This window comes from Pelophylax lessonae (assembly GCF_965119305.1).
Source record: "Pelophylax lessonae genome assembly, chromosome: 1".
NCBI classification, from domain to species: Eukaryota; Metazoa; Chordata; class Amphibia; order Anura; family Ranidae; genus Pelophylax; species Pelophylax lessonae.
The window spans coordinates 524,368,827-524,381,892 of NC_138768.1; the positions used below are offsets into that span (position 1 = coordinate 524,368,827).

The 13,066-nt window shown below is 44.5% G+C and overlaps 1 protein-coding gene across 1 annotated transcript in view; it reads left to right on the forward strand.

The window, feature by feature from the left end:
• The window catches only part of ANXA3 (annexin A3), a 93,109-nt gene that overhangs the window by 37,073 nt on the left and 42,970 nt on the right, over positions 1 to 13,066 (forward strand). Inside the window, exons 5-7 of the mRNA XM_082248013.1 lie at positions 689 to 779; positions 5,950 to 6,029; positions 8,472 to 8,528. Coding sequence (XP_082104139.1) covers positions 689 to 779; positions 5,950 to 6,029; positions 8,472 to 8,528 — 228 coding nt within the window. The remainder of the gene's footprint in view (positions 1 to 688; positions 780 to 5,949; positions 6,030 to 8,471; positions 8,529 to 13,066) is intronic.

The window sequence follows — 13,066 nt, forward strand, 5'->3', positions numbered from 1 at the left end:
AATGCATATGTTGCAGAGATGTACTGAATCATTTTTTCCAGACATACACTTTAAGTGCAATGCATGCTTTTGATCTGTCTGCTCTCCACTGGTGAGAGGTGAAATCTGGCTGTAGGTTTTGTGCACTTTGACCCCATACAAAAAAATTGAGGGTGCAACTTCAGGCTCTAGTAGGTCCTTATATGTTGACAACTCCTAGGGGTGTAGGCAGGGAAAAAAGTCACCTCGGCTCCATAGAAGTCAAAGAAGGAAAAAATGTCCCAGGAGCCGCACAACCCATCCTCTGCCAAAATCAGCAGTATGCCAAACTTCCCAAGTAAGACCTCTTTCACTCTCTACAAGGCTCGAGAAGCTCACATCAGATTGTTTTTCACTGTATGTATGTAAAAGTAGTGTGCACACTTCAGAAAAGCACTGGATGTTGCAACAATATATTGGATATATTAGAAAAGGTGTACTGATTGCCATTCCCTCCCTATCAAAAGCAGAAACCATGGAATTTGCTTATCTTTTTCCTCTCTGAGCCGATTCAGTTAGTATAACTGGCAGTTGACAGGAGTGCCTGAAGGTAGCTTGATCAAACCTTCAATGCAAGTGCTCTTTTTCCATTTACTTTATCCATATACTCTATATACTTGGGCTTTCCCACAAACTCGCTGTACATTTTAATTTCTCTTCTTAATTCCAGGGCACGGGAACAACTGAAAGTATCTTAATTGAAATCTTAGCATCTAGAACCAGCAAACAAATGAAAGAAGTTGGAGATGCTTTTTACACAGGTATATTACAATCGACCAAAATTACCGTGCTTTCTTCTTTTTCTTTTTTTTTTTTTTAAAGGGTGCAGGCATGCAGTATTTTTTAAATTGCTGTAGATTCATGTGTTTTTTATTGGGGAATTGTTAGGACTAGGAGCTGCCGTTGCTGGTTCCAACACTAACCTGGAAGGAGAATGTGCACATATCCCCTTCCTGGCACCCAATATGTTAGAGATTAGTGACTCATTGGTATTGAAGGAAGAAAAAAGTTGGCAGCCCCAGAAAATGTACCTTCAAAAATAGGTCAGCAATTGCAACTTCAATATTCCTATCTTGACAGGTTCCTTTTATAAAAGAATAATTATGGTGCTTTTAACTAGGGATGAACGGATAACAGTTTCTTTTTATGACCGAGTATGTGTACTGATACTTTTTTCAAGCTTTTGCAGATATTCATTACGGATACCTTTTTTTTTTTTTTACCCTTGGATGCATTTATTTTTTTACAGTTCACACCAGTATGATTTGTCATGCACTTTGACTGTTCAAAATCCGATGACAAGTTACACCCCATAGCCATAATTGGAACCATTCAAATTGTTGCGACCTAAGTCCCAGTGACTTAGTGCAGGAACCCTTTTCAATTTTTTGATATCATTGCGACTTGCATTGACTTCTGTTAAATGAAGTCGCAAGCTGCAATGAAACTGGAGGTCCAAATCGCACTGATCTGTGGCTTTGAATTTGAAGTAGCACGATTTTAAAGCCACAATGTTGTGAACAAGGGCTTCATTTATAATTCTATCCTGCACTGAGAACTTAAAAAGAAGGGGCAAGGATATGGTTGAAAATGGCATGTTTTATTTAGATCAAAGCACCACATTCCAGATTGACCCAGAATCATCCAAACTTTTAAATCAATAAAGTACAAAATGTACACTATCAGTCTAACGGGTTGCCCTGTGAGGAATAATTCATCATACTTCCTTCGCATATAATACAAATACCAGAGGCGTAACTAGAACCTTCAGGGCCCCAATGCAAGAAACCATGGCCGGCGCCCTTCCCTTCAAGCCTGGGGCTCTTCCCACTGATCCTGGGGCCCTTTACTCTTGTTGCGGCGCCCTTTATTATGGTCCCGCAGTGGGTCCCTTTCACAAGTTCTGCAGTGGGCCCCCTTCCTGCCATCTTGTGGCCTCCCCACGGTGGTGGAATGCCAAGGTGCGGTTGCAAGTGTGATCTTTGCGATCCTGGAAGTTCACCCAATGGTGTCAGTAGTTTTTATTTTTTGGTATTTTAATTGTATTATTTTTTATCATTTATTTTTTTTTTTTTACAGTGTCACTGACTATTTCCATTCAGAAAAGGAAGGAGCTGGCAAATTCCATATTTACTGACCCCCTTCCTGGTTCTCTATTGTGACACATCCCCTGCAGCAGCCAGCAGGAGAGGGGAGGGGGCAAAAATCGCAATAAGCATATTTTGATTGGTTTGCGCAAAAGTTATTGCGTTTACTAAGGGAAAGATTTTTATAATTTTTATTGTTTTTTTTTTTTTTTTAACGAGTAATGGCAGTGATCTGCGTTTTTTTTTTTTTGCGGGGCTGCGACATTGCGGCGAACAGATCGGACCCTTGACTGACATTTTTTACACTTTTGAGGGTACCAGTGACATTACTACAGTAATCAGTGCTATACATATGCACTGTTACTGTAAAAATGACACTGGCAGGGAAGGGGTTAACTTTATTGGTGATGCAGGGGTTAAGTGTGTCCCTAGGGGCGTGCTTCTAACTGTAAAGGGGTGTGGCTAGTGATGTAACCACAGAGACATACGATCCTACATAGCAGGATCGTATGATCTCTGCAGTTAGATCAGGGAGAATGACAGGCGGCTTTGTTTACATTAGCCGCCTGGCTTTCTCCCTGTGCACCGGGAGATTGCGAGTGACCGGCGGACATCGGGTCCACTGGTCACACGAGCGAACATGTCAGGGAACGAGCGGGAGAGCGCCTGCGGGGGCGGCAGTGTGCCTCCAGTGGTGTGCGCTTGCCCCATAGAGGCTCTCAGGCGAGCGACGTAGTACTACGTCACTTTGCCTGTATGGGGCTGAACGCCGCAGTAAATAGTCGTGCGGCGGTCGGCAAGTGGTTAAAGTTTGAAAATGTATAATTTTAAGGGAAAAATAAGCTGACTTTAAATTTCATGGCATCAACACATCTCAAAAAAGTTGGGACAAAGCCATGTTTACCACTGTGTGGCATCCCCTCTTCTTTTTTTAACAGTCTGCAAACGTCTGGGGACTGAGGAGACAAGTTGCTCAAGTTTAGGAATAGGAATGTTGTCCCATTCTTGTCTAATACAGGCTTCTAGTTGCTCAACTGTCTTAGGTCTTCTTTGTCGCATCTTTCTCTTTATGATGCGCCAAATGTTTTCTATGGGTGAAAGATCTGGACTGCAGGCTGGCCATTTCAGTACCCGGATCCTTCTTCTACGCAGCCATGATGTTCTAATTGATGCAGTATGTGGTCTGGCATTGTCATGTTGGAAAATGCAAGGTCTTCCCTGAAAGAAACAACGTCTGGATGGGAGCATATGTTGTTCTAGAACTTAGATATATCTTTCAGCATTGATGGTGCCTTTCCAGATGTGTAAGCTGCCCATGCCACCACGCACTCATGCAACCCTGTACCATCAGAGATGCATGCTTCTGAACTGAGTGCTGATAACTTGGGTTGTCCTTGTCCTCTTTAGTCTGAATGATAAGTGTCCCAGTTTTCCAAAAAGAACTTCAAATTTTGATTAGCCTGACCACAGAACAGTTTTCCACTTTGCCACAGTCCATTTGAAATGAGCCTTGGCCCAGAGAAAACGCCTGCGCTTCTGGATCATGTTTAGATATGGCTTCTCTTTTGGCCTATAGAGTTTTAGCCGGCAACGGCGAATTGCACGGTAGATTGTGTTCACCGACAATGTTTTCTGGAAGTATTCCTGAGCCTATGTTGTGATTGCCATTACAGTAGCATTCCTGTATGTGAAGCAGTGCCGTCTAAGGGCCCGAAGATCACGGGCATCCAGTATGGTTTTCCGGCCTTGACCCTTACGCACAGAGATTGTTCCAGATTCTCTGAATCTTTAGATGATATTATGCAACGTAGATGATTATAACTTCAAACTCTGCAATTTTTCTCTGAGAAACTCCTTTCTGATATTGCTCCACTATTTTTCGCCGCAGCGTTGGGGGAATTGGTAATCCTCTGCCCATCTTGACTTCTGAGAGACACTGCCACTCTGAGAGGCTCTTTTTATACCCAATCATGTTGCCAATTGACCTAATAAGTTGCAAATTGTTCCTCCAGCTGTTTCTTTTACGTACATTTAACTTTTCAGGTCTCTTATTGCTACCTGTCCCAACTTTTTTGGAATGTGTAGCTCTCATAAAATCCAAAATGAGCCAATATTTGACATGACATTTCAAAATGTCTCACTTTCAACATTTTGATATGTTATCTATATTATATTGTGAATAAAATATAAGTTTATGAGATTTGTAAATTAGTCCATTCCTTTTTTACTCACAATTTGTATAGTGTCCCAACTCTTTTGGAATCGGGTTTGTAGAGCAAAATACTGCTCATTGTTATTATACAATAGGGAATGTGTGGGACTCGTGTTGTTTAACCACTTGCCGACCGCCGCAAGTACATTTACTGTGGCGGTCAGCCCCGTACAGGTAAAGTGACGTAGTACTACGTCGCTAGCCTGAGAGCCTCTAGGGGGCGAGTGCGCGCCGCCGGAGGCGCGCTCCCGATCGTTCCCTAACAAGTCCGCGCGTGTGACCTGCGGACCCGATGTCTGCCGGTCACTCGCAATTTCCCCGTGGAGAGGAAGAAAGGCAGACGGCTGATGTAAACAAAGCCGCCTGTCATTCTCCCTGATCTAACTGCAGAGATCATGCGATCCTGCTATGTAGGATCATATGTCTCTGTGGTTAAATCACTAGCCACACCCCTTTACTGTTAGAAGCATGCCCCTAGGGACACACTTAACTCCTGCATCACCAATAAAGTTAACCCCTTCCCTGCCAGTGTAATTTTTACAGTAACAGTGCATATGTATAGCACTGATTACTGTAGTAATGTCACTGGTACCCCCAAAAGTGTCAAGAATGTCAGTCAAGGGTCCAATCTGTCCACCGCAATGTCGCAGTCCCGCAAAAAAAATCGCAGATTGCCGCCATTACTCGTTAAAAAAAAAAAAAACACCAAAAATGGCATAAATCTTTCCCTTAGTTAGTAAACGCAATAACTTTTGCGCAAACCAATCAAAATACGCTTATTGTGATTTTTTTTTTTTTTTTTACCAAACCTATGTAGCGGAAAACAAATTGGCCTAAAATGTTAAAAAATTTAGATTTTTACATTTTTTTTTTTGGGGGGGATTTCATATAAAAAAATGTGAAAAATATTTTTTCAAAATTGTCGCTCTTTTTTGTTTATAGCGCAAAAATTAAAAATGACACAGGTGATCAAATACCACTAAAAGAAAGCTCTGTTTGTGAGAAAAAAAGGACTTAAATTTCATTTGGGTACAGCGTCGCATGACCGCTCAATTGTCCGTTTAAAGTCACGCAGTGCCGAATCGCAAAATAGGGCCTGGTCAGGAAGGGGGTAAAATCTTCCGGGGCTTAAGTGGTTAATTGTATTTCTGTGAATGCATATTATTCAGTAATGTTGTATTTGGTGGTATTATGGGGTTGATGTAATGTGGCAATTATTATTCATATTGTGTTTGAAGGTGGATTTTAAGTTATTAGTCTGACTATAAATTATACAATTTTCTTATTCAATTTTCATATGGATTTACCATAACCATATACTATAAGGTCAAACCTAAACACTTTCAATTTGTATGCAGTCAGGCCGGCCCCTGCACTACATAGTTGAAGATAAATCGAAAGGAAATTGAATAAGAAAATTGTGTAATGTATGCGCAACCTAAAACATCTGTTATGAGAGGTGGTAATGCACATTTTGTATTTGGTTGATCCCTCTGTGCCCAAATGTTTCTCACCTGTCATGAGCAAGGCTCAGAACGCTTCTAGTATTTGTAACTCTCTATCTGTGGCCAACACATTACAGTTTAAAAGACATCTGCAGCACTGTTATTGCACTGTTCTTTTGTCTTGCAGTATATGGCAAAAGCCTTGGAGATGACATCAGTTCGGAGACCTCAGGTGACTTTCGAAAAGCCTTGCTCTTTTTGGCTAATGTAAGTATATAAATGCAAAACTTTTTTTGTTTTAGTTTTGGATATAGTGGCCGGTTTTTTATTGCACACGTGGCCGGTTTTTTATTGCTGTCTGTGTCCCGTTAAGTAGATTCACCCTAATTGTCTTGTTTACCTTTCACAAAAGGTAAAAAGGAAAAAAAAAGTGTTCACTAGAACAGCAATATAGATATAATCTTCCAACTTGTATTGGTGTTCCCCAGGGAGTCCCTCACTTTGGAGGAATTTCCTCTCACTTTTTGTTTTAGCTATAGGACAGGAAATCTCCCTTATGGGACATTGGGTGGCAAAAATAAAGCCTCACTCTATCTGAAATGGAAGAAAAAAAAAAGTTTGCTTTTAGTTCTGCTTGAAGCCAGAGACAGACAGGCATCAGGCGTTTACAGACAAATATCAGTAATGGCAGGGTACATATTTCTCTCAGTATGTGTAAAGTGCAAAGAGAGGTTGTAAACGGCGCTACCTTTGTGCAATTAAAAGAGATAAAGTGCATACATTCACTGTTAAAGAATTATAAAGGGGGTGTCCCATAAAATCAAAAAAATTATATATGCTGTATATCAAGTGGGTTCAGGTCAGAAAAGATCAAAATATCCTAATCTGTGATAAATAAAACCCAAAAAGTTCTGAAGTGCAATAAATAAATTTAATACCATAGACAGTGTTTTTATTGTGATGTACAAATAATAGAAATCAATCCAGTGTAGAAATAAAATCAAGTGTTAGTGATATTCCTGGCACTGTTTACTGCTGAAAGTGCACCATGCCCGCAGAAAACAAATCAGTGAAGTGGAAGTGATAAGGGTTACCGGGGAAAAAATCCCTTAGAATGAAAAAGATAAAAAATGAAATGAAATGCCAGCTGCAATCACCCGTGTGACCACTAGGTGTCGCGCTGTAAATACAACCTGCCTTGCACGGAAGCTTAGGCAAGGATGGATCTCCAGGGGTCCCCCTCCACAGTCAAAGCACCAGTTGGCGTGTTTCCATATGGAGAGAAAGAAGAGGGGAGCCTCATGAAGTATCAGATCGTATAAATAAAGAAAAGACGTAGCATCCACTCACTGTGTGAAACCGTGATAGCTGCCTCGGATCAGTAGTACTCGCCAGGAAGCTGCTGGAGACGTCGATGACGAAACGCGTAGGGCGGGTCCATTGCGTCACAACGTCACTTCCGGTTTTGAGATTCCACCGCCGTGGAACGCGGAAGCTTCCTGGCGAGTACTACTGATCCGAGGCAGCTATCACGGTTTCACACAGTGAGTGGATGCTACGTCTTTTCTTTATTTATACGATCTGATACTTCATGAGGCTCCCCTCTTCTTTCTCTCCATATGGAAACACGCCAACTGGTGCTTTGACTGTGGAGGGGGACCCCTGGAGATCCATCCTTGCCTAAGCTTCCGTGCAAGGCAGGTTGTATTTACAGCGCGACACCTAGTGGTCACACGGGTGATTGCAGCTGGCATTTCATTTCATTTTTTATCTTTTTCATTCTAAGGGATTTTTTCCCCGGTAACCCTTATCACTTCCACTTCACTGATTTGTTTTCTGCGGGCATGGTGCACTTTCAGCAGTAAACAGTGCCAGGAATATCACTAACACTTGATTTTATTTCTACACTGGATTGATTTCTATTATTTGTACATCACAATAAAAACACTGTCTATGGTATTAAATTTATTTATTGCACTTCAGCACTTTTTGGGTTTTATTTATCACAGATTAGGATATTTTGATCTTTTCTGACCTGAACCCACTTGATATACAGCATATATAATTTTTTTGATTTTATGGGACACCCCCTTTATAATTCTTTAACAGTGAATGTATGCACTTTATCTCTTTTAATTGCACAAAGGTAGCGCCGTTTACAACCTCTCTTTGCACTTTACACATATCCTGACCCCTCTTGGGGTTTGGTTGTTGGCTGCTTACACCTGTCAGTCTCTCACGCTTCACCGCACACTCCATAGCGCTGGTCATTTTTTGCCTTTACATTTCTCTCAGTATGTCCATCGATTGGTCTCTAAGATTGGCGTCTGATTAGTCTGTTAATATCAGCCTGGTATTGGTTTTAATGCGTGTTAACATACAAACCGTATACATAAGCATGTGTTTACACTTACTTATGAGTCCGGAACTTATATTAATCTAATTGGCAAAATGTCTGACAAACATTATAATTTTCACTGGATCATTGCAATAATTATAGAGTTTCTTTGATGAAAGGTTTTAGTATGAATCTAAAACCTAATGATGCCGTAGTGATCAGCGAGAACACACCAAAGTCTTTAGTGAATGCTGTGGTAAAATTTACCTCAGTGAAATGGATTAAGTCCTTTAGCTTTGCTTACAAAAACCAAATCAATCTCCATATACTTAATCTATAAAAATTGATTCTCCTTTTCTTTTTTTCTGCAGGCAAGACGTGATGAAAGTTCAAAAGTGGATGAACATCTTGCTAAAAAGGATGCTGAGGTAAATTAAGCTAGACAGGCCTCCCCTGCAGCCCTGTACCACTGACACCTGATAATGATATATACAGCCTGCCACCCTCACTTAGCATGCTAATGACTTGTAATTTCTGCCTCCTAAACAGTCCTATTTATCAAATAGTCATTTTTAGTCAATGTCTGATGAGCTACATGCATATTTTAGCGCAAAGAATTGGTAATTTAATGCAGCCAGTAAAGAAGTGTAGGGGTTGATGCTGCGTCATGGGAAATCCTAGCTGATAAGCAAGTCTAGCAGAGGGTTAACCACTACTGCCTTTTGTGCCCAGGAAGTATAAGGCATTTGAATAGGATTAGACATGATTAGGGACAATATGGCTGTTTTCATGGATGCTGTAAAATGTAGGCAGGCCCAATGCAAAAATAATTGCACCCTGTAGGGTATCTAGCGTATACCTCAGATTTATTGGAGTATGTATCTAAGCTGGTTAGACATTGATTTCATAAACTGAAAATTACTGTAAATGAAACACAGTGGCCATTGGTGCCCTCTCCTGAAAATGTTAATTGCCTCGATATTATTCCATTCCATTGTCTTCAGTACTTTGATTTACGGACATCGAAAAAGTAGTAGGCCTGGAGATCTTCATTCTGATATTCATACCCAGGACATTGATGTTAGAAGATAACTAGGTAATTAGATTGCTTATGAGGCCACTCACTCTGTCCAAGAATAGAAAAAAAAAACCTTTGTTCCACCTTAAAAATGGTGCTCTTGAAAGGGGCTGGTAAATTAACTTCTTTACAGGTTTAAGTGGGCAACTGATCTGGTCCTAGGACAAATGCTTGTTTTTAATCATTGATAAAATGATCCTGGAATATTTAAATCTAAACGGAGCTGTTGGCAGGACTATATTAAATGCCATGTGCAAAGAGCAGTTTTGTGAAGGGACCAGAACACTTCAGCTTTTAGAAGGACGCAGCTGGGGTGGCGAAAGCTATGTGGGCTTCAACAGTGATTTATAATTGGGTTTTATGTTAAAGCAGTATTAAAACCAAAAATGTAATTTCTCTTACGTCCTCCGACAGTCGCCGCCGCCTCTAAGTCATCACTGTTGGGTATTGACTTCCGCTCCGCAGGAGTAGCTAGGCATAAAGACTTAGTCAAAAGAACATAGGCATTTGCATATACACACCCATGGGGGCTGTCCCATCTGGTCAATACCCCCCTGCAGTGACCATTCCCAACTCAGTTTCATTCTGCCTAGCGTCAGGAGTAGTTAGGATTCCCTGTGCTGGGGCTACAGTCTCAGCCTAACTAATCTTTTTATTTGATTTTCTTTGAAAATGTCAGTTTTTTTCTTACTTTACTAGCTGTTTATTTTGTCAGCTTTAGTTTTTAGTCGCCTCTTCGGATGAAGATGGATCATGCGGTGCTGGGATTCGGACTGACCGCCCTGGTTCTCCAGGGCAGAGGGTCAGATGGACCCCCAGCCCGCCATCGAGCGTTCAGCCTTGGTTTGTCCTGGCACTATGAACGACCCATCCCTGCTCGCAGCAGGGATGCAGCCGTGATGTGGCTACCTCACAGGACACATCTGCGATGCTGCAGTGTCATGTCCCTGGCTAACAGCACTCCCTGTCAGGGAGGACAGCGGCTTTCTGTTCATAGAGGCACCCCACGCCATCTGGTACTCTGTGTGGGGCCTCTGTCTGGGGTGGCAGTCCTGTGTTGCTGTGTGTCCCCCATGTCTGTGCCTGTGTGACTCCCTGATGCGGTCCCTGCGGGGATCGCTTGTGCATGCGCTGCGGTGCTGTATGTTTTTGGGGGTCCCCTTCCCTGTGTCACTTCGGTGCTTGTTGGGGGTGTAGACTGTGTGTGGGGCGGCCGCAGCGGGGTAAATCCGCGCGGTCCGCCATTTTAGGTATGGGCAGGCATGTTTGGCTTCTCTATGGACAATACTACATGCTGTTTTGGCGCAATCCGCCGCCGTTTTGCGGTAGCAGAACAATCGTTCCGACCGCATGTCCGGCGGCCATTTTGGCGGAGCCTTCCATACAATCCTATGGGGCAGCCATTTTCCCTGAGTCATGCAGCCTATAAGTTCAGCCTACTCTAGCAGCACTTCCTTTTCCTCTGAAGCAGGACATCGGTGGCAACACTCTGCGGGGCTCTGCAGGTTATCGCTCTCAATATCTTTCTGTATTGTCATTTCTGGCTCAGTTTTTTCTTCTCCTGTTTGGGGGTCTTTGTCGCTGTAGCGGTGGGCTGCGCACTCCGCAGCGGTCTTAAAGGGGCAGTACAAACCTTCTTGCACTGTTGTTTTGTATCCTTGAGCAATGGATTCTCAGGACAGCAAATTCCACCCAGCTCTGGTGGGGGTTCCCAGTTCTCCTGTGGCCCCTCTGAGACCTGATTTGTCCGCTGTAGTGGCGACTTTGGTGTCAAATATGGAAATGCTGATGGTTGAACGTGCTGCTAAAAGAGGCCCAGATTGTCTCTCTCCTCTGATTCAGATGGTGATATGGCTGCTGCGAGCGTGCCCTTTTCAGGGTCTCGCTCATCCTTGGACCTGCTGGGGTCTGAGGGGGAGGCAGATGTGGAAGGGGTTGATACCTCCTCCCCGGGGTCGCCTGAAGAGCGGGCGACCATGGATGAGTTAATTGTTTCTGTTAAGGAAACACTACATTTGGAGGATGAGCCCAGTCCTCCGGCGTTGTGTCCTGGTTTGGGACACACAGGACCCGCAAGTCGGCGCAGGTTTTTCCCTGCCTAGCTGAGTTTCATTACACTGTTGATGAAATGTGGCGCACGTTAAAACGTCCATTTCTGGTACCTAGCCGGTTCAAATTGCTTTATCCCTTTGCGCCGGCTACGGAATCACAATGGTGTGTGCCTCCACAGGTGGATCACACTGTGGCCATGTTAAACAAGGCTACCTTGGTTCCTTCTGAGGATACCCCGGTTTTCCAGGATCCCACGAATCGGCGGTTGGAGTCTCTAGCCCGCCATTCCTATACGGTGACGCGCTCGTTGCTCAAACCTGTTTTCGCGTCCGTTTTGGTGGCTCAGGCGGTGGCTGATTGGACTAAGGTGCTTAGGAGCAACCTCGTGTCTGATGATGTTCCGCCTGCCCGGCTGGAAATGGTGGATCAAATTCACCAAGGAATCATGTATTTGTGTGATGCGGCCTTGAATGAGGCCCCTTTTAGTAGCACGCCTGTCTAGTGTCTCGGTACTTAACCGACGACTGATCTGGCTGAAGAGCTGGTCAGCTGACCAGTCCTCGCGGAAAACAGTTGCTGATTTTCCCTATGCTGGCTCTCGCCTTTTTGGCGAGGCGTTGGATACCCTGGTGAAAGGCGTCACGGGGGGCAAGAGCACTTTGCTGCCCCAGAACCTGAAGAACAAGTCCTTTCGAGGCAAGCGGGGTTCTGCGCCTAGATCAACTCAGGGGTCCTTTTGTGCCTTTTGGAACCAATCCAAGGGCAAGCCCTTCAAGGCCCAGGGCAACCAGAAGAAGCCCTGGGCGGGTAAGCAGAAGTCAGGCTATGCCGGCTCGGCTGGTCAGTCCGCCTCTGCCTAAAGAGGCCCCTCACCCATTTCAGGGGTGGGGGGACGTTTGCACGGTTTCCTCCAACCTTGGCTGCTCCGTATTTCGGACAGGTGGGTTCTGGAAATCATTTGATCGGGGTACAAGATCGAATTCCTTTCCCGGCCGGCGGACAGATTCTTTCCCTCAAATCTTCATTTGCCTCCGGGGCGTCTGCAGGAGCTGCACCAAGCGGTACAGGACCTTCTTGTTCAGGGGGTGATTGTCCCGGTGCCTCATCGGGACAGGTTTCGGGGGTTTTATTCAAATCTGTTCACTGTGCCCAGAAAGGAGGGCAAAGTGCGTCCTATTCTGGACCTGAAAGCGCTGAACCGCTTTGTGCGCGTTCGGAAGTTCCGTATGGAGTCTCTCCGTTCGGTGGTGGCCTCCCCGAGTCCAGGGGAATTCCTGGCCTCGATAGATCTAAAAGATGCGTACCTGCACATCCCCATTTTCTAGGGTCATCAGCGGTACCTTCGGTTTGCTGTCGCAGGGGACCACTACCAGTTTGTGGCGTTACCTTTCGGTCTCGCTTCGGCACCAAGGGTTTTTACCAAGGTGTTGGCGCCGGTTCTGGGCCTGCTAAGGGCACAGGGCATTGCGGTCTTGGGTTACCTGGACGATCTACTTCTGAGATCACGTGCCAGCCAGGACCTTGTGCGCGATCTGTCCACCACGGTACAGACGCTCCAGGAGTTCGGATGGACCATCAACGTTCAGAAATCGGCGTTGTCTCCATCGGTTCGTCTTCACTATCTATTCTGGACTCTGCTCAGGCAAAGGTGTTCTTGCCGGAGGACAAGCTCCGGACCTTCAAGGACGAGCTCAGGTCCCTCAGGGACAACCCGTTCTCGTCACTCCTGTATGCGGGGCCTGGGGTTGATGGTGTCGGCTTTCGAGGCGATACCCTTTGCTCAGTTTCACGCACGGGCTCTCCAGGCGGAGATCCTTGCCAGGTGGGACAGACTGC